The 22,972-nt window shown below is 36.3% G+C and overlaps 1 protein-coding gene across 1 annotated transcript in view; it reads right to left on the reverse strand.

Annotated features, from left to right (window-relative positions):
- The window catches only part of ACAP2 (ArfGAP with coiled-coil, ankyrin repeat and PH domains 2), a 154,284-nt gene that overhangs the window by 72,682 nt on the left and 58,630 nt on the right, over window positions 1–22,972 (reverse strand). Inside the window, exons 3-4 of the mRNA XM_061166864.1 lie at window positions 15,264–15,383; window positions 14,437–14,490 (exon numbers count right to left, since the gene is read on the reverse strand). Coding sequence (XP_061022847.1) covers window positions 14,437–14,490; window positions 15,264–15,383 — 174 coding nt within the window. The remainder of the gene's footprint in view (window positions 1–14,436; window positions 14,491–15,263; window positions 15,384–22,972) is intronic.

The following is a 22,972-nucleotide window of genomic DNA, read 5'->3' on the forward strand; positions in this document are numbered from 1 at the left end:
ATGAACTTTAACTCTTACCATGCAACATGTGTAAAAATCACCTCATGATGGATCACAAATCTAAACTAAACACAGAGTAAAGTCTTAGTAAACTTGGGTTAGGAAAACATTTAATAGTACACAAAAAAGAAAATTCTAAAAGAAAAAAAGATCAATAAATTAACTTCATCAAAATTAAAAACTATTGTTCTTCAAAAGCTACAGCTACAAAAATAAAAAAAGATAAGCCAAAGTCTGGAAGAAAATATGTATCTTCAAGACACTTATCTGACAAAAGACATACATGGAATGCAGAAAGAACTCTTATAACGAAGAAATAAGCAGATAACTTAATTTTTAAAAATGAGCTAAAGGTCTGGTATTTTACCAAAGAGAATACATGGGTGGCAAATAAACACATGAAAAGATTTTTCAGATCACTGGTTATTAAATAAACACAAATTAAAGCCACAACAAAATTAAAAAGACTACCCATACCAAGTGTTGGCAATCACATGAACAACTAGAGCTCACACACACTGCTCATATGTGCATGTGCGCTAAGTCGCTTCAGTCGTGTCCGACTCTGTGCCACCCCATGGACTGTAGCCTGCCAGGCTCCTCTGTCCATGGGACTCTCCAGGCAAGAATACTGGAGTGGGTTGCCATGCTCTCCTCCAGGGCATCTTCCCAACCCAGGGATTGAACCTGCATCTCCTATGTCTCCTACATTGGCAGGCAGGTTCTCTACCACTAGCACCACCTGGGAAGCCCCAAACACATGAGACCTGAGTTCGATCCCTAGGTCAGGAAGATCCCTTGGAGAAGAGAATGGCTACCCACTCCAGTATTCTTACCTGGAGAATCCCATGGACAAAGTAGCCTGAGAGGCTACAGTTCATGGCATCGTAAAGAGTCAGACACAACTGAGCAACTAATACTTTCACTATATTTATCTTAGAATTGGATCTTCTAGCCCTTGTGGTGAAGCCTTCAAATGACAGTTGTTTAGTTGCTAAGTTGTGTCCGACTCTTTTGCGACCCCGTGGAATGTAGCCCACAGTCTCCTCTGTCCATGGAATTTTCCAGGCACGAACACTAGAAAGGTTGCCATTTACTCCTCCAGGGTATCTTCCCGACCCAACAATCGAACCCACGTCACCTGCGGCTCCTGCGCTGCAGGTTCATTCTTCACTGCTGAGTCACTGGGAAAGTCTTAGCAAAGATTTCATCAAAGACTCTGAAATAAAGCCACCCAGCTAAATCTCGCTGAAAAATAAAGACTCCAGGCCCAGTAACAATGAGATAATGTCTGTTGTTCTAAGCCACTGTATTTGGGGGGTAATCTGTTATACAGCAATAAATAACTAACATATCCATCAACAAGTGAATGGATAAAGAAACTACGATACTTCTACCCAATGCAACATTATTAAGCAATAAAAAAAAAGTAATAGATATACAGACCAAGATTGAGTCTCAAATTACACAGAAAGAAATCAGACCAAAAAAAATTCGATTTACATCTGTCTGGAAAATGCAAACTGATCAATAATGACCAACAGACAAGGAACAAGGACATGGCAAATTGAACAGGAGGAACTATAAAATGGCACGAGAAAACTTTTGAGGCATAATTGTTATGTTCATTAAATTAACTGAGGTGACAATTTTATGGCAGTGATGCATATGTCAACATTTATCAAACTGTACACTTTAATACACAGTTTATGTCAATTGCTCCCCAGCTTAAAAAAAAAAAAATATATATATATATATATGAGAGAAAGAAATAGAATCTATTATTACTGTTGCTTTAAAATAACAAAACATTAACTATCTAAATTCTCCAAAATATAGCATTTAGCTAAATTATATACATTTGGATAGAATGAGAAGTACTTCAGGTAAATGTCAATAATCTAGCTGACATATTTTTAACATTTCCATTAGAATGAAAAGCATATTGCAATGCAAGGGCAACTGAGTAAAACTCTTGTTTTCTACTTAGCAATTTCAAGCTATTCAGCTATCTAACAGCTAACTGCCCACCCACCCCCCCCATAAAATGTTGCAAAGAGCTGCCCCAATTCAGCACTAATCTATATCCCACTAAGTGAGACTTCACAGCATTTCATGTGCTAAAAGCAAAAAGCTTTAAGACTTTGCCTTGTCAATGTCCCTGGAAATTAGGTGACAAGGAAGTGTATAAGATTCTTCCCTAAAATTTTGCCCTTTACCTCATTTCCCCATTTTCCTTGTGTACAGTTCTAGTATGCTGACTAGTTGGGGGTTCTGATCCAGATCTTACCACAGTACTCAGCAACCACCAAAAACTTTATCTGGACTTTAAACCAAAAACAAAATTTGTTTCATCCTCAGAATCAAATACATTTCAGGGCTTCTCTTCCAGGTCTACACCACAAAACCTGGGATGGTATAATAAAGTCATAGTGACAGATTCTGGTTGGGGTGGGGGTGGGGGGCTACCAACACAAAAGCTGAGATTCAGTTCCATATTTGGAAATGAATAGCATTATTCCTAGCAACATATGCATGACAAGTAATCAACAGTGTCATTTGCTCTATCTGCTAGTTATAAAAAGATCTTACTAAAGTGCATAAATATCACGACTGCTTAAAACCAATGGCTTACATTCAAGTTATTTCCCACTCATGTCTGTACTCAGATAAAGCAACACTATCTCTGTGATGTTCAGGAAAGGACAAAAGCTGAAATACGCTACACAGATGGCAGGCACTCTAGGAAGTTTAGCACAACACAGAAATAGGCTACACATCCATAGATAGCTTTGAACTAGTTCCAGTTCTTACCACTTAGGTCCCCTTGGCCAAGAACAAAATTTTGCAAAGTCTTCATGATCCATTCAAATATTACTGAACTAACACAGCAGTCTCTTCTGATGACTCTGCATAACATAATCATTCCTGTCCTTTCCAGAATCTATAGGCACAGGGGTTGTGGATTCACTGAATCTTTAAAGTCTCATCAGGTCTGCTTATTTCAGGCCTATAATAATCAAGAAGACTCTTCTTGATAGGTCCCAAATATGCAAGCGAATATCTATTATGTGTCACTGTTTTTCTACATTCTCTGCCTGTCCTAACTTATCCATTTATTAATATCTAACCTCTTCTTTCTCCCTTTCTTTATTTCTCTAATGCAATGGTTTGTCACTAGCTGGATATGAATCACACTCATTTACAAAGCTAACAGAAAATACAAAGATCCAAGCTTGTTAAATAAGGATAGAACTCTTCTGCATCTTTTAACAAATTCACTAAGTGACTGTGTTACTCAAAGTGAAAGTGAAAGTCACTCAGTCGCGTCCGATTCTTTGTGACCCCATGGACTACAGTCCATGGAATTCTCCTAGTCAGAATACTGGAGTGGGTAGCCTATCCCTTCTCCAGGGGAACTTCCCAACCCAAGAATCAAACCAGGGTCTCCTGCATTGCAGGCGGATTCTTTACCAACTGAGCTATCAGGCAAGATTGAGACAAACTGTTCTGACCAGGGGTTCTCAAATGGTTGCACAGTATCATAACCTGGGGAACTTTTAAATACTCTGATGCTGAGATAATTATAAAAACTGGTGAGATTCAGAAATCAGTATTTTTAAAGTTCCGCAGATGTGAACCAGCATTATACACATCACTTGAGTACTTGGCAGAAATGAAGAATCTTCAGAACCACCCCAGACTTACATTATCAGAAATCTGCCTTTACTGAGATTTCCAAATGCTTGTTTAGGGGAAGCAACACACTGTTTCTCAAACTGGGCTGCACACTGGGATGACGTGTGGTGTGGAGCTTTAAAGATTACAGATTGCTGGCTCTTACTCCCAGGGACTGGATTTTAACTAGCCCGGATTATAACCCACTAGCGCTCCACTGAAAAGAATTCATCAAGGTAGCTAAATCACTAAATTACTTTCACTAGAGCAGAAAGGGGCCTCTCTTCAGTGGATGTCATGATAGATTCAGTCCTCAGAAGTGGACAAAAAGAGTCTTGAGAGCAAAGGTTACCACATTTTTTCTGTAGAGCTAGACAGCATTTTAGGCTTGTGGGCCATGTAGTCTGCGTCACAACCACCCATCTCTGCCATTGTGTGAAAATAACCATAGACAATACAAAAACAAATGAATATGGCTATGTTGCTACAAAATTTATATGAAAAAGGCAGAGAGGCAACAGGCTAGACTTGGCCTGCAAGCTACAGTTTGCCAACCCATGCCCTAGAAAAGTGGTTCACAAACTTTAGAATACGTCAGAATCACCTGCAAGGCTTGCTCAAACACATACTGCTGGCTTCCAGCTTCAGAGTTTCTGTCTGACTCAGTAGATCTGAATGGACTCGAAGAAGCTACCATTCTAATAAGTCCTTAGGTGTTGCTGATGCTGTTGGTCCAGGCACCACAATTGGAGAATTATAAGGCAAACACATTATAAAATTCTCTTCCTCAACCACAGTGTATTTGTATATGAAAAAGTTATTAAATAAAGCAATGGCAGGAGTAAAATCATACAAGACTTCACCACAAAATATCTATTTCATACAGAAAAATTTGTACTTTAAACTTCTGCAAACACAAAATAAGAAACAAAGTTCTTTTGTGATATTAGTTATAACTGTTTCATATTAAGAAGCTGCTTAAAAGGTTACTCAATTAACAGCTAGAGCCAGAATGCCTTGTAAAATTGCAAAATTGCATAATACACCAACCTATAAGGAAAATGTCAGAACTTTGCAATATCCAAAGAAGCAAAGGAAGCAGAAAATGTGCCACATTCAAATAACAGAATTAACAGATGCATCTGATGGCATGCCAGGTAAACACAGTACTAATCACTAACCAGAAGACAATAGTATCAAAGTTTTCATTGCTGTGTGATGATTCTACATGTTAATAATTCTTGTTCAAATTAACAACAGTTAAAATTTCTGAGTTTAAGATCATCTTGGAAGAACATTGTTGCTTTTCTAAGTATCAAAACAAATTCCTAGGGATGAAATACTCAAATGCCAAAAGAAAACTTTAAAACAAAGAGGATGAATTTGGAAGCACTGTAATTCTGCATACTGATAATGCAGCCACTAAGACAGCAAGATGTAAATTTACATTATTATTTAGAAAGTTGTGAAGATCGACTAGTATATTATTTCACAAAGGATCTCATATATGTAAAAGGCTCCATGTAGATATAAATTCCAAATTAAATTTTATGACGACGATGCATGAATCTAAGCAAAACATTCAAAACATTTCATTCATCTTCAGCTTTTGGTATAGACATGAGATAATAATATCAACTCTCTGGGGACTTCCCTGGCGATCCAGTGGTTAAGACTTCCTGCTTCCAATGCAGGGGGCACGGGTTTGATCCCTGGTCAGGGAATTAAGATCCCGTATGCTGTGCAGTACAGCTTCCCCCCAGCCCCCCACCCAGAATACTAGCTGTCCAAAGGGGAGAATTTTGCCTGGATTTATGATTTAAAAGTAGAATTCAAGAAGTTTAGGAGGAACAACTTTCAACTTGCAGATTTGCTTAGTGCTAGTTACTTACTTTAAAAGGTGGCTTTTTTACTTAACTGGTGTTCTGTAATCTGATATGATCTTATTTCAAGCAATTCCTTGATATTTTTGACAATTAACATGTACCAACAATCTTTATGGACTCAAAGTGTTACAAACAAGAGGCTGAGAATGAGTCATTAGGGACTTTCAATGCTATAATCTGAATTCACAAAGAGAATTATTAAAATGTGTAAATGGGTTTAGTAGGTAAAGCAATTTCTCCATTTACCTGCAGGAAAGCTCTGTCATTATTTCATTCAAAATCCATTCAACTTAACCCCAAAAATACATGACACTACATGTGTCAATGAAAGAAAAAAAAGAGCAATCCCACTTAATGAATGATTGTTCCTTTAAGGGATAATTTAAAGAGATGAAATTATTTAAATTCCACTTACAAGTGATAGAACAATTCCTGTCAATCAAGTGCAAAGAATAATAAATGTTCATCTGCCTTTCATTAGTATGTCTACCTATGCAGACAAAGTCCTCAACAATGAAAATGGCCATGAACTTGAAAAGATCATCAATTTTTAACTCTTGATCAGGAACTGCTTGAAACTATTTCACAGATAAGACCTTTTTTTATTAAAAGTTACATTCAGGGAAGCCAGCTCAAGTTGCTCATTAAAATATTTTTTAAATATATGGAGGCGCTATACACATTCAATATGTAATATCTCTCCTAACACTTTAAGTTTTATTTTAACATAATTCTATAAAAAATAAATTATTTACTAAATAGCTATTAACATAAGCTCATAAAAAGGAAATAAATATTTTTCACCAACACTCAGACAGGACATGACACCTTATGTCCCCCATCAGTTCTCTCCAGTGTCACACAACCATCCTTTTCTACTTTTGCCATGAGAAGAGAACAGAAGCACCAAACTACTATATTCTCTCTACCAAAAACCATCTGTTGAGCAAATGAGTAGATAGGTGCAATATGGAAAGCCAAACTCACAAAAAAAACAAAACAAAAAACGTCACATGCTTTCATGGAATTTTATGCAAAAATTCAACTTTAAAATTTCATTTGACAAATAATCAAATCAATAGTCCAAGCTCCTTATACTAACAGCAAATTAGAATCCAAAAGAGTCATCAGTAATGTTACATAAACAGAGCTCCAGAAAAAACAACCAGTAGTCAAATCAACTCTAGCGCGTAGTACAATATATATGACCTGCTTCGGAAAAGTCATGAGTTGGCATCTTATAAAAAATACGTGAGTTAAAGAGCAACTCTAGGAAATTCTCATTCTATAAAGAATAAAGAACAATATTATCCATTTTTACAGAGAAAATAAATCACAAAAGAATCCAAATAATTTATTTTTTAAATGACTGAATAATCTAGGCCCAATCTATGTTTAATTTTACTTGGCTAAAAACACAAATGGTTACATTATTTGAAACATTTATGTATGCCCACAAAGTTATTCATAAATCTCTATAACATCCAGCCTTTTATACTGATACAAACTGATACACCAAGACTTAAGTGTTATGAGCTTGGTTGTAGAATGTAAAGCAGTTTTATTACCTTTAGAAAGCAGTTTGTCCTACTCTATAAAGCCTCCTTTCTCCTGTAATGCTATGTAATTAAAATTTCAGTGAACAGAATACTACTAAAATAAAGCATTTTATACAACTAGGCTTTTCCCACATTTTCAACAAATAGCTGAGATCACATTTAAATCTTATAATAATTAATGCTTTATAATTTTAGAATTTTTATAATTAAAGGTCATCTAGTGAAGCCCCTTCATTACACAGTGGTAGAATGTACAACTTAGAAAAATTAAATGACTTCCCCAGGATAAGAATTACACAAGTACTAAGGAGACAACAGTAATTAGGGTTAGGGTTAGGGTTAGGGTTGCGTTAGGGTTAGGGTTAGGGTTAGGGCTGGGTTAGGGTTAGGGTTGGGTTAGGGTTAGGGTTAGGGTTAGGGTTAGGATTAGGGTTAGGTTTAGGGTTAGGTCACAATTTCATACCTACAGCTATTAGCAGAAAAATTTCTGAGATGCTTTAAAATCGAATATGGGAATAAAATTAGAAAGGCACTAGATATCTGAGTGCAGTATTAGAGTGTTCTCTATATACATATATATTAATATAAGTACACATGTAAATACACACAAGTTCAACTCTATAGCCTTATACCTCTAGGCCAACAGACAGACAAACAGTTTGCAAATTATCTTTCTAAAGCAACATGAATTATAGTCAAAACAGAGATCCTGAAGTTCTCAAGCACATAAAACAATAAAAGAAAAGAAAATTAAATATTTTTAATTGTCTATTTGAGCACTCAATTGTCACCAATTTAACAGATCTTTATTCATTTAATGACTTAAAACAAGGGTTATCATAATCACAGTCTCCTCAACCCTGCCATGAGTAACTCCTTCCTACCAAAGATGCTTCTGAGTAGCAGCAAAAGAGATAAATATAACAAAGTGCCTACAGTCATGAAACTTAGAACAGACAATAAAATAAGTATATATATTTAAGAACAAGATCATATACATACATGTCATGTGTGTATGTGTTTTTAATGTGGTACATAAAAGATGGTAAATTGATAGAATGGAATCATATGGTGGTCAAGGAAGGCTTCTCAAAGAGGAAGTGACCTATTAAAGTGGGAGACCTACAGAAAGAGAAGGAATATCACAAAGAAACAATCACATATAGATGTGAAGGGAGAACGTTCTGCACAGAACAGATACCAAGTACAAAGGTCCTAAGGTGAGAATTACATTGGCATGTTCAAAGAACAACAAAGGAAGGGGTTACAACCAGACAGAGTAGAGATGAGATTAGGAAGTTACCAGCAGGAGCCTCATCATACAGGGCTTGGTTAGGATTTTATTCTGAGTATAATAAGGAGCCAGAGCAGCCAAGTAGTATGAATTAATGTGTATTTTTAAAAGCTCATTCTGGCTGCTGTATACAGAATGCATTGTAGAAGGGCAAGAAGAGAAGCAGAGAAACAAGTTATATAATCCTAAACAAAAGGCAGTAGCCGTTTACAGTTTAGACCTGGAGGTGACAAAGGACCTGGGGTATATTTTGTTAATGTGTGCCAAAGAGAGTGTGAGGAGAAAAAGAAAAGTCACAGAAAAAGGTTTCAAGGATAAAAATTGTTAAGATTGTGTAATGATTTACCTACTAAAAATGTTTTCAAAATTATAATCTTTGTGGTTGGTGTGCCAACTGTACTTTCACCACTACATCACCCTTCCATAATTGTCTCCTCTGTGATGACAAGGGCTAGAAATCTGTAAAGTATATTTCCCAAACTCCCTGCAAGCTAAGAGGTCAGGTTCTACAAATGGGATCTGATGTTAGATTAAGAGGCAGGAGATAAAGAGAAGCCACTTTTCTCTCTGCTTTCTGTTCTGACACAGCCATTAGTGAGCAACTGAGCTACTCAAACTTTCAGCAGCATCAGGGGCCAATCCAGGAGTGTCAGTGGGACTGCAGGTGCGAAGGCTCTTGTGGCAGCAGCAAGCAGGCAAGCTCTGACTTCCTGGCTTGGGAACAATCCAGTGCAGCTCACAGGGGCTCTGGTATCACTTCTACCCAGAGTCCTACAGCCCTAAGGACAACAGCTCCTTCCCATGCTGACCAATCTCCAGGTGGCATCATTGTGGCTTTTTTCTTTCTTCCAACTCTCCCAATACTTTGTAACTAAGTCAATGTATAAAAATCTTTCTATAAGTAACACCATATGTTAAAAAAAAAAAAGAAAAGAAAAGAAAGAAATACCATATGTGGTTTCTATTTTCCCAAATGGATACCAACCAATATAGTAAAGGAAGAAGTATCACTCCAGGGACTAGTTGCACAATTTCTGTTACTCATCACAACACCCTTTTACATATTGTTATTGCAAATTCTATTATTCCCCTTTTATACAACAGTAAACTGAAAAATGAAAGTGATTTTAAAAATTGACCAAAATTATACAGCTCATAACAGTGAAGCCTAAACTCAAAGGTGTTTCTATCTAAATTCTATGTTCCTTTTACAATGTTAAAATCAAGAAACATCGATTGCTTTTAATTTTAGAAAAGCAGGGGAAAAAAAAAAACAAACTATTGGAATTAGTTCAGGAAACTAGTTGTACATTAACAGCACTAGCACCACAAGGCTATAAAGCTAGAAATCAACTACAAGAAAAAAAACTTCAAAAGATACAGACAGATGGAAGCCAAACAATATGCTACTAAGCAACCAGTGCATCACTAAAGAAATCAAAGAGGAAATTTTTAAATGTCTAAAGACTAATGCCTAAAAGAGGAAAATTACTATTCAAAACTTATGGGATACAGCAGAAGCAGTTCTAAGAGGGAAGTTCATAGCGATACAAGTTTACCTAAGGAAATAAGAAAAGTCTCAAACAACTTAACCTTACACAAGAAGCAACTAGAGAAAGAACAACAAACAAAACTTAATGTTAGTAAAAGAAAATAAATCACAAAGATCAGAGCAGAAATAAATGAAATAGAGACTTCAAAAACAACAGAAAAATCAATGAAACCAAAAGTTGGTTCTCTGAAAAAAAACTAATTCAACAATGAAAAGTTGAGCATTTCCTCTAAGATCAAGAGTAAGGATGCCCATTCTCACCATTTATATTCAACACAGTTTTGGAAGTCCTTGCCATAGCAATTAGAGAAGAAAAGGAAATAAAAGCAACCCAAATTGGGAAATAAGTAAACCTGTCACTGTTGCAAACATTTCTATGTCAACCTTTAGACAGTCTCATCAAGAATAAAAGGGAGAGGACCAAATAAAGAAAATCAGAAATTAAAATGGGGAAGTTATAACCACCACCACAGAAATACAGAAGATCATAGGGAGAATACTACAAGCAACTATACACCAATTAAAAAAGACAATTAGAAGAAATGGACAAATTCTTAGAAACGTACACTCTTACAAGACTGAACCAAGAGGAAACAGAATATATGAACAGGTCAACTACAGTACATAAACTGAATCAGTAATTTAAAAATTCCCAACAAATAAAAGCCAAGGACAAGATGCTTTCTAAGGTGAATTCCACCAAACATTTAGAGAAGAGTTAATACCTATCCTTCTGAAACTATTCCAAGAAACTGCAAGATAAGGAACACTCCCAGATTCATTCTATGAGGCCACCAACACCCTGATACCAAAACCAGAAAAAGATATCAAAAAACAAAATTATAGGCCAGTATCACTGATGAACACAATGTAAAAATCCTCAACAAAAAATGAATCCAAACTGAATCCAACAATACATTAAAAGGATGATACACTAAGATCAAGTGGGATTTATTCCAATATATAAGGACTTTTCAATATCTGCAAATTAATTAATGTGATAACATCACATTAACAAATTGAGAAATAAAAACCATATGATCATCTCAACCAATGCAGAAAAAGCTTTTGATAAAATTCAACATCCATTTATAATAAAAACTAGTCCAAAAATAGACATAGAGGGAACATGCCTCAACATAATAAAGGCAATGTATGACAAGTTCACAGCTAACATCATATTCAATGATGAAAAGATGAAAGCATTTTCTGTAAGATAACAAAGAAGAAAAAGGATGCCCATTCTCACCACTTTTATTCAGCATAGTTTTGGAAGTCCCAGACACAGCAATTAAAGAAAAGGAAACAAAAGGAACCTGAGCTGGAAAAGAAGTGAAACAGTCACTGTCTGCACGTGGCATTTCTATGCTTTACACAGGAAATCTTAAAGATGCACCAGAAAACTACTAGAGCTCATGAATGAATTCAGTAAAGTTGAAAGATACAAAATTAACATACAGAAATTCATTGCATTTCTATACACTAACAACCAAATATCAGAAAGAGAAATTAAGGAAGCAACCCCATTTACTATCACATCAAAAAAGAATGAAATATCTGGGAATAAACCCACCTAAAGAGGCAAAATGAAAAGACAACCTATAGAATAGAAGAAAATATCTGCAAACATTATAACCAGCAAGGTTGTAATATACAAAATATACAAACAGCTCACAAAGCTAAGAATCAAAAAAGAACTCAATCAATAATGGGCAGAAGACCTAAACAGACATTTCTCCAAAGATGGCCAACAGGCACATGAAAATATTTTCAACATCACTAATTATTCAGTTCAGTTCACTCGCTCAGTTGTGTCCAACTCTTTGCGACCCCATGAACTGCATCACGCCAGGCCTCCCTGTCCATCACCAACTCCCGGAGTTTACTCAAACCCATGTCCATCGAGTTGGTGATGCCATCCAACCATCTCATCCTCTGTCGTCCCCTTCTCCTCCTGCCCTCAACCCCTCCCAGCATCAGGGCTTTTTCCAATGAGTCAACTCTTCGCATGAGGTGGCCAAAGTACTGGAGTTTCAGCTTCAGCAAGTCCTTCCAATGAACACCCAGGACTGATCTCTCTTAGGATGAACTGGTTGGATCTCCTTACAGTCCAAGGGACTCTCAAGAGTCTTCTCCAACACCATAGTTCAAAAGCATCAACTAATTATTAGAGGAATGCAAATCAAAACCACAATATCTCAGTATCACCTCACACCAGTCAAAATGGCTATCATCAAAAAAATCCAAAAACAATAAATGCTGGGGAGAGTGTGGAGGGAAGGGAATCCTCATACACTATTGGTGGGAATGTAAACTGCAGCAGCTACTATGGAGAACAGTATGGAGGTTCCTTAAAAAACTAAAAACAGATATGCCATATGACACAGCAATCCCCTTCCTGAGCACATATCCACAGAAAACTCTGATTTGAAAAGATGCAAGCACCCCAATGTTCATAGCATGTTTACAGTAGCCAAGACACGGAAACAACCTAAATGTCCATCAACAGAGAAATGAATAAAGATATGGTGTGTAGGTACACATACACACACACACAAAACTACTCATAATACTAGAATACTACTCAGCCACTAACAAGAATGAAATGTAGCAACATGGATAGACTTAGAAATTACCAAGTGAACTAAGTAAGACAGAGAAAGACAAATATCATATGATATCACTTATATGTGGAATCTTAAAAAAAATGATATAAATGAAGTTATTTACAAAACACAGTTCACAGACACAGAAAACAAACTTTTGGTTACCAAAGAGTATAGTTGGCCGGGGGGCGAGCAGAGGGTATATATATTAACATATATACATTATTACATATAAAATTGGAGAAGGAAATGGCAACCCACTCCAATATTCTTGCCTGGAGAATTCCATGGACAGAGGAGCCTGGTGGGGTCACAAAGAGTTGGACACGACTGAGTGACTAACACACATAAAATAGGTAAATAACAAGGACCTACTGTATAGCACAGGGAACCATATTCATACCTTATAATAACCTATAATAGAATGAAATCTGAAAAAGAGTATATATATATATAACTGAATCACTTTGCTATACACTTGAAACTAACATAATGTTGTGAACTCATTATACTCCAATAAAACAATCAAAACTTTAATGCATCAAAGGACATTTATCAAGAAAGTAAAAAAACAACTTGTAGAATAGGAAAAATCATTTACATATCATACATCTGATAAGGGTTTAATATCCAGAATATATAAAAAATTCAATTTAAATAAATTTTAAAATGGGCAAAGGACTTAAGCAGACAACAACGATAACAATGGCAGAAGAAAATATACAAATGGTCAATAAACAGATGAAAAGATGCTTAACCACATTAGTCAAGCAAGAAATGCAAATCAAAGCCACAGTGAAATACCATTTCACACCTACTACAATGGCTATAACAAAATGGAAGGAAAGAAGGAAGACAGACAGACAATAAGTTGACCGAGATGTGAAAAACTGGAACACTCATACATTGCTAGCAGAGATGTAAATGGGAATGTAAAATGTTGTAGCCTCTGTGGAAATCAGTTTGATGGTTTCTCAAAAAGATAAACACAGAATTACTTATGACCCAGCAATTCTACACCTAGATACATAACCAAAAGAATTGACAGCAGAAACTGAAGAAGATACTTTTACATGGTAATTTTGGTATAAATAAAATTTGAACCACAATTAAAATAAATATTATCAGATCAATTCATCCTTAATAGGTTGTCCAAAAAAAAAACCAAGAAAATCAAATTAACTAAAAACCAGAAAGTAGCAGAATTTACAAAGAATATAAGTACTGATATTCCCCTCTTACAGACAGTTAAATTTTGAAGCACTGAATAATTATATGAGTCATACATATTAGATTTTTTTTAAATTATAAAATATATATAGCTTACAAAGTACCATATTTTCAGTAAACTTTTACAAAATGTATAAAGGTTTCATCACATTCCAAAAGTAATATATATCCCTCGTTCTTAAAGATCTGTCCTCATATCTTAAACATACACATAAATTGCTCAAAGAACACAACAGTCTTTAATATTAGCAACTTATTAGACAAAGGGGATATATTTATAATTAAAAGAAATAGCCAAATTTAGAATTTTGACTTGTACATCTGTCTTTCTTCTTGAAATAACTGCTTAAAAATTTACAAAGGCACAACTTAAAGAGAAAAAATTAACTTTTATGAGTGTGCACTTCATTGAAATTAAAGTTCACTATTACAGGATAGGAAATAATACACATATATAGTTCTAACTTTTCTCTCTCTCACACACACACATTTTAGATCCACCCAACTAAAAAGTTGCTAATAAATCAAAGTCTGTGAATTCCAACTTAAGTAATTCTATAAAATACTGCCACCAAAGAAAAGTAATAAAGTATTACCATGGCCATAATAACCCCTACTTACTAACACTTACTGTGTGAAAATTTATCATTTCTTGAAGACTGTCAGAAAATTTGGTCAAACTTGTCTATGAGAAAGAAATCAAAAGAAAACCAAGTCATTTAAGAGCTACTAATATACACTGGAAAAACATAATTTCAGCATTTGGGACAGAAAGATCAAGTTACAGTGTAAACAGTAACATTTATTTCTCACTAGGACAATCTCACTATTTCTCAGACATGGTCTGCATAGAAGTCTACAGGTAGTAACATAAAACTCAAGAACAGTCAAAGAATTAAACTGCCTATCAATACTATTATACTAACTAATTAAAATGGCATATATAAACCTAAAGGTTAAAAGTGAGAGTATCAAGACTGTGCCCATTTAGGTATCTATGCATCACATAATTACCAAATTTCACCATTTTTTTCACTAGCTATTATTCCTCATGAAAGAAACATTATAATACCACATAATATAGCAAGGGGTCTAAACTAACACAGCTAGTTGACCAGAACTTTCCTATGCAGCCCCCCAAATGTACAGTTAGATACTAGTCTTAAGTTAATGTTCTCTACTTGCACTAATAAACATGATCCTACCCTACCTGCTCAGGTGCCCTTCTAGATGCTTCAGCTCACCTAGCAGCAAGTATGCTAAACAGATATTTACAACATAGATCAACCATCACGTTCTAACGTCCTAGAACACAGGATTATATAAGATAGCACCAATAGGTGATAGCTTTTCCACTTCTGATTTTAAGGACCACCACTATTATTAATAAGGTAAATAGATATAGTTATTTGATAACATGTTGCATTTATCATTTTAACTAAGTTTAATAATACCAACCTCAACTACAGCATCATTGCTAGAATACTGTGCCAGGTCTCGAATCCCATTCATGAACTGTTTATTTGCAACACAAAAGGCTTTTCCAGTATCAATCATTGCAATACACAGTTTCACAAGCTGAAAAAGAAACACATTGTATAACTGAATATTTTTTTAATTAATCGAACAAGTATTATCAATAACAACATGAGTATGCCTAGTTAAGATTACAGTTCATCAATAAATCGAAACCAAATGAAAAGTATTCTTTTTTTTCCCTTTGGCTTATAAAGTAAATCATAAGAGAGCTGTATCAAAAAAAAAAAAAAAAGATGACCTTTCACGATGCAGAGGGTGTCTTACAACACCAACCACCAATCAAGTTAATTTTTAATTTTATCAAGTTAAATTCAACCCTATAATTTAACTCCACAAAAATGTATTAAGCATCTCTTGGAAGGAATAAAAGGAAACTTAGGCAGAGCAAGCAGTTTGACAAAAGAATTTTAAAAACACAACTGTGGTATGGTGGAGGAAATGGAAGTAAACTGGTATTGTGGGTAAGTCATGCTGGTCATTTCAGTATCAGACTTATCAAAGCAGAATTAATTAATCAACCATATTTCTCCAATGCCAAACATTCTAGGCACTATACTAAATCTTAGAACTGAGCTTCTCTCTTTCTTTCCCCACTCCCTCTTTTTCTCTTTCCCTTTTTCCTTTCCATTTCTTTTCTTTTTCTAGCCCTTCTTTTTTCTTTATTTCACACAAAACATCTTCTTTAAGCAAACAATATCTTGGGTGAAAGTTAAACATAATAAAGATAAAAGTGGAGCTGATCTAGAAGAAGGAAGGGTAATGACAGCATGGGAAGTGGGGTCACCAAGAAGAGGATAAACAGCTCAGGAAAACTTTAGAAGACAACACAAGGATCTCAGGAGTATAATTTAAAACTGTTATCCTGGAATCTGGAGCAACGTTAAGTGAAAAAAAATCTCTGTTCTAATCTGTTCTACTAATTCTGTTCTAATTCTCTGTTGTAATTCTCCAAACTAGGCTCCAACAGTATGTGAATCAAGAGCTTCCAGATGTTCAAGCTGGATTTAGAAAAGGCAGAGGAACCAGAGATCAAATTGCCAACCTCTGTTGGATCATCAAAAAAGCAAGAGAATTCCAGAAAAAAATCTACTTCTGTTTTATTGAATATGCTAAGGCCTTTGACTGTGTGGATCACAACAAACTGGAAAATCCTTCCAGAGACAGGAATACCAGACCACCTTACCTGCCTTGTGAGAAACCTGTATGAAGGTCAAGAAGCAACAGTGAGAACGGGACATGCAACAATGGACTGGTTCCAAATTGGAAAAGGAGTACATCAAGCCTGTATATTGTCACCCTGCTTATTTAACTTATATGCAGAGTAAACCATGGGAAATGCCAGGCTGGATGAAGCACAAGCTGGAATAAAGATTGGCAGGAGAAATATCAACAGCCTCAGATATGTAGATGATACCACCATTATGGCAGAAAGCAAAGAAGAACTAAAGAGCCTCTTGATGCAAGTGAACGAGGAGAGTGAAAAGGCTGGCTTAAAACTCAGCATTCAAAAAGCTAAGATCATGGCGTCTGGTCCCATCACTTCATGGCAAACAGATGGGGAAACAATGGAAACAATGACAGACTTTATTTTCTTGGGCTCCAAAATCGCTGCAGATGGTGACTGCAGTCATGAAATTAAAAGGCGCTTGCTCCTTGGAAGAAAAGCTATGACAAACCTAGACAGCGTATTAAAAAGCAGAGACATTACTTTGCTGACAAAGGCCCATATAAAGCTATGGCTTTTCCAGTAGTCATGTATGGATGTGAGAATTGGACTATAAAGAAGGCTCAGTGCCAAAGAGCTGATGCTTTTCAATTGTGGTGTTGGAGAAGACTTTAAAGTCCCTTGGACTGCAAGGAGATCAAACCAGTCAATCCTAAAGGAAACCAACCCTGAATATTCACTGGAAGGACTGATGCTGAAGCTGAAACTCCAATACTTTGGCCACCTGATGTGAAGAGCTGACTCATTAGAAAAGACCCTGATGCTGAGAAAGACTGAAGGCAGGAGGAGAAGGGAACGAAAGAGGATAAGATGGTTGGATGGCATCACCGACTCAATGAACATGAGTCTGAGCAAGCTCCGGGCGATGGTGAAGGACAGTGAAACCTGGTGCACTGCAGTCCATGGGGTCACAAAGAGTGGGACATGGCTGAGCAACTAAACAACAAAATCCTAACCGTTAGAAAAGCAGGTAAATTCTATTTAGCACAAACACAACTGCTATGCTCATCAAAACCATGCAAGAGAGAACAAAGGAAGAACATCTAACCAGGACTATGGGGTTCAAAGAAGGACTCCTGCAAAAGGAAACACTTGAGAAAAGCCCTGAAGACCAACAGGAATTAGTCAATCAGATAAGGGTAATAAGACATATTTTAGGAAAAGCATGAGCTAACCCTGAAGCTTACAAGGCAGGGTAAACCAGAGGCACTGAGGAGCTTAGTTCAGTGCAAAAATGTATACACGGGCCAGATCAGGAAAAACACGATGGGCAAAGCAAAGGTGTTCACATTTTATATGAAAGGAAATGGGAAACAATAAAGACACCCTACATCTTAGAAGCATGGCTTAGGGCATCTCTCTTTCAAACAGAGGATGATGGCTTTACATTAGAAAAGAGGACAATTTAGACATATAGAGAGGGAAAAGAGAGAGATGGCTAAAGCAAAGTCTTTCTCAAAGAAGTTAAGTCTGGAAATGCATAGGAAAAGGGGTGCTTTTATCACTCAAATGGGTGTGTGTGTGTGGAATGGATTAAGGACAGATTCTGTTAAGTTTCTAGATTAAAAGCAAGAAATAAAAAGTGTTCCCCTCAAAAGGAAGACACAAGTTCCTCTACTAAGAATGAAGAATAAGCTGGTAAATCTTGAGGGAACAGTGAATATAAGAGCTGCTAAAGATGAATGCTCAAACTACCACACAATTGCACTTATCTCACACGCCCGTGAAGTAATGCTCAAAATTCTCCAAGCCAGGCTTCAGCAATACATGAACCGTGAACTTCCAGATGTTCACACTGGTTTGGAAAAGGCAGAGGGGCCAGAGATCAAACTGCCAACATCCGCTGGATCATCAAAAAAGCAACAGATTTCAAGAAAAAACATCTATTTCTGCTGTATTGACTATGCCAAAGCCTTTGACTGTGTGGATCACCACGAACTGTGGAAAATTCTTCAAGAGATGGGAATACCAGACCACCTGACCTGCCTCTTGAGAAACCTGCATGCAGGTCAGGAAGCAACAGTTAGAACTGGTTATGAAACAACAGACTAGTTCCAAACAGGAAAAGCAGTACGTCAAGGCTGTATATTGTCACCCTGCTTATTTACCTTATATGCAGAATACATCATGAGAAACGCTGGGCTGGATAAAGCACAAGCTGGAATCAAGATTGCTGGGAGAAGTATCAATAACCTCAGATATGCAGATGACACTACCCTTATGGCAGAAAGTGAAGAAGAATTAAAGGGACTCTTGATGCAAGTAAAAGAGGAGAGTGAATAATTTGGCTTAAAGCTCAACATTCAGAAAACTAACATCATGGCATCCAGTCCCATCACTTCATGGCAAATAGATGGGGAAACAGTGGAAACAGTGGCTGACTTCATTTTTGGGGCTCCAAAATCACTGCAGATGGTGACTGCAGCCATGAAATTAAAAGATGCTTACTCTTGGGAAGATGACCAACCTAGGCAGCATATTAAAAAGCAGAGACATTACTTTGCCAACAAAGGTCCATCTATTCAAGGCTATGGTTTTTCCAGTAGTCATGTATGGATATGAGAGTTGGACTATAAAGAAAGCTGAGCACTGAAGAATTGATGCTTTTGAACTGTGGTGTTGGAGAAAACTTTTGAGAGTCCCTTGGACTGCAAGGAGATCCAACCAATCCATCCTAAAGGAGATCAGTCCTGACTATTCATTGAAAGGACTGATGTTGAAGCTGAAGCTCCAATACTTTGGCCACCTGATGCGATGAGCTGACTCATTTGAAAAGACCCTGATGCTGGGAGGGATTGGGGGCAGGAGGAGAAGGGGATGACAGAGGATGAGATAGTTGGATGGCATCACCGACTCAATGGACATGAGTTTGGGCAAACTCCAGGAGTTGGTGATGGACAGGGAGGGCTGGCGTGCTGCAGTCCATGGGGTCGCAAAGAGTCGGACATGACTGAGCGACTGAACTGAACTGAACTGAACTGAAAGATAGTAAGATAACCTGACTGAGTCTTGAAAACACTGCTTTGCATCAAGAATCCCACCAATCCGTTTCACCAAACAAGTGTGTAACTTTTCCTTAAGGACTCTAGCCCAGGTATGAGATAGAGAATATAGAAGATTAGACAAAGACAGTCAAAATTCTGCAGAATAGGTGCTATGAAAGGGAAATGGAGGTCTTCAGAAGAGAAATGATGATACAAAGTTAAGAGCAGACTATAAGGGTTCACAGAAATATTACACGTAACAGCCAAAAAGTGGAAACAACCCAAATGTCAATCAACGGATGAAAAGATAAACATGGTACATCCATACAATGGCATATTATTCAGCCACTAAAAAGGAAATACTAAAGATATTACAACATATACAGATGAACTTTTAAAACATTATGTTAAGTGAAAGGAGCCAGCCACAAAAGGTCAAATATTGCATGATTCCATTTATTGAAACGTACAAGAATAAGCAAATCCATAGAGACAGAATGTTTATTAGTGGTTGCCAGAGCATACAGGGAGAGGAAAATTGGAAGTGACTGCTAATGTGTATAGAGTTTCTTATTAGGGTAAGAGAAATGTTCTCAAATTAAGTAGTAGCAATAGTTGTACACACTGTGAATATACTAAAAAACACTGAGTTGCAAACTTTAAAATGGTAGATTTTATATTAGGTGAATTTAACCCTAATTAAAAAATTATTTTTTAAAAAGTACTCTGAATAAAAAAGGGATCTGGAAGTGGACAGACTTAAAAGACTAGAGATCTAGATAAACCTGAAAAACAGAAGCAGGAGGAGTCCAAGATGAGAACTGCAAAGACCAGAGACTCCCATCAGAAAGTAAGGTATCAAAGATTATTCCAGTTTCAGAGATTACAACTTTGAGCAACAAGGCATAGCATCTGGCTGGTGAAACAGGTAACAGAATTAAAATAAGGTCACTATCACAGGAGCTGGAGAGAAAATGAATGTGTCATATAGCTGAATCAAATATATACTGCAGTTATTCGGGAGAAGGACTGACTTGGAGATAGATAAATACTTTGCCAGCTGTCAAAAGTCCTTATTAGATGACAGTAACGATAGCTGTAACTAAATCACATAACATAACCTACAAAGAAGGAAGATTTTTACCTAACAGTAAAATGAGGGGATTTTTCCTCTGTTAAAGACAATCTGTCTTCAAGACAGACCAAAGTCTGTTGAAGAGACATCACCAACATTAACGTTCATTTAGAACTTACCATGTGCCAAAGCACTTAATATGTATTAACACATCTTATTCACATAATAACCCTATGAGATAGATACTCTTATCTTCCCCATTTTGGAGACGAAGAAACTCAGACATAGCAAGGTTTAGGAACTTGCCCAAGGCCCATATGGCTTAGTGAGTGGTAGAGCCTGACTCATATATGGGCAGCGTTGTTCTAGGCTTTGTGCTCTTTCCTACTAGACTATGTTGTAAACCAAATATTACAATAATATTATAATAATTTCAATGGAAATATATTTTTAAAATGTAAGAAATGTAAAAATGCAAGAAATAATGTAATATCTGGAAAAAAAAAAACTAAGTTTGATAGTACTTGAGCTGTATCTTAAAGGGTATCTACTTAAAAAGGAGCAAGCCATTTCAATGAGAAGATTAAACAGATATGGAAATTATACCTAGATGGCAACTATGATGCTCTGTGATGTTGCCAATGCCAGAATACCAGGCAGAATGGATAAATAATTGGACCTAGTCAAATAATGCCATTCATTCATGGAGCAATACTCATTAGAAAGATTAGAACTACCGATGGCATATATTTACAAGCAAAACAAATATAAGCTAAGTCAGCTAACTAGTTAAACCTGTCACTACCATGATTTGCAATGATATTACAGGTACAACTTGCCCTGCACAAAGTTATGAAATCACTAAACTAGACTTAGATAATCCTTCCCCTCCACTAATGCCATCACCTTCAATAACAACCAGCTCTTGCTCCTCACAGGCCTCTTCTCTAATTGTACCTCCTCATAATTCCAGAGTAAAAATGATCAATGATAGCTTAAGAATTTGGGAAAGGGACATTATATACGGGATCAAGATCTTAAAGTAGAGAAATATGTTTTAAAAAGTGTCAAAGTTTCCATGATGTCCTTACTGGTCCAACTCTGTTGATGTTGTTTAGTCGCTCGGTTGTGATTCTTTTGTGACTCCATGAACTATAACCCACCAGGTTCCTCTGTTCATGGGATTTCCCAGGCAAGAATACTGGAGTAGGTTGCCATTTCCTTCTCCAGGGGATCTTCCCAACCCAAGGGTTGAACTGGCATCTCCTGCTTGGCAGGAAGATTCTTTACACTGAGCCACCTGGAAAGTCCTGGTACAGACTCAAGAAAGGGTTTAGAGTTCTTAGTACTATATAGCAATACTTTGACAGCTTGCTTTAGATTTGGACTTCTTGGTTTAAGATTCTACCAGTCTCTCAAGCCCAACCAAATGATATAAAGGGGTGAAAACAAAAGATAGCTGCTCATAAAAGCAAAATCATTAACAAAATACTGTAACAGGAGTCTGTTTAGATACTTTAAATTCTGAGGTGCCCCCTGACACACAGGTTTTATTTGATTTAGATGCAAATCTACCCAGACAAAATAGATACTCTATTGTACTACTCTGTGATTCTTTAAAAAAAAAAAAAGAAAGAAAGAAAGAAACTTTATCCTTCTATATATTCTCTCATACATCTACCAGAAAATCAAAGCTACATCTTCTGCTATCTACCTTAAGAGTTTAAAAACTTTGTTTCATAGAGTCCTTAAAAATAAATGCAATACATCAGGGTAAAATAATAATAATGATGACAACAATAACAATGATCCCATACACATAATTTTAAATAGAAAACAAGGTTTCTGAAAATATCTTTACCAAAAATTCTAACATTTATTTTTTAAAACACTTGCCTGGGAGTTTGCTAGGGTTCCTCAGAAAACTTTCAAGTAGCATGTGCCCCTCAACATAGACTCAGGAGTACAGTGGTGCACAAAAAGAGCGCTGAACTAAAATAAAACAGATGGGATTCTAACCCTAGTTCTGCTTTCTCAAGCTCTGTGATTTGAACCAATTCCTCTTTACTTTCTGGGCTTTGCTACTGTCATCTAGAAAATGGAAATAATCCACTTGCCCCACCTACTTCACAGGACTATTTTAAAATTCCCAAACATACTATATATCAAAGTGCATAAAAATAACTTATTACTAAACATTTTCTGAAATTATTTTGTCTTACAAATATAACAGCTACTGCTTTATATATTTTCTATACTATTTACATTATATATACATATTTCATGATTTCAAAACATTTGAAAATCTTCAGTCTAATTAATGTATCATCACTGCTATTCAAAG

This window comes from Dama dama, chromosome 19, assembly GCF_033118175.1.
Source record: "Dama dama isolate Ldn47 chromosome 19, ASM3311817v1, whole genome shotgun sequence".
Classification (NCBI taxonomy): Eukaryota; Metazoa; Chordata; class Mammalia; order Artiodactyla; family Cervidae; genus Dama; species Dama dama.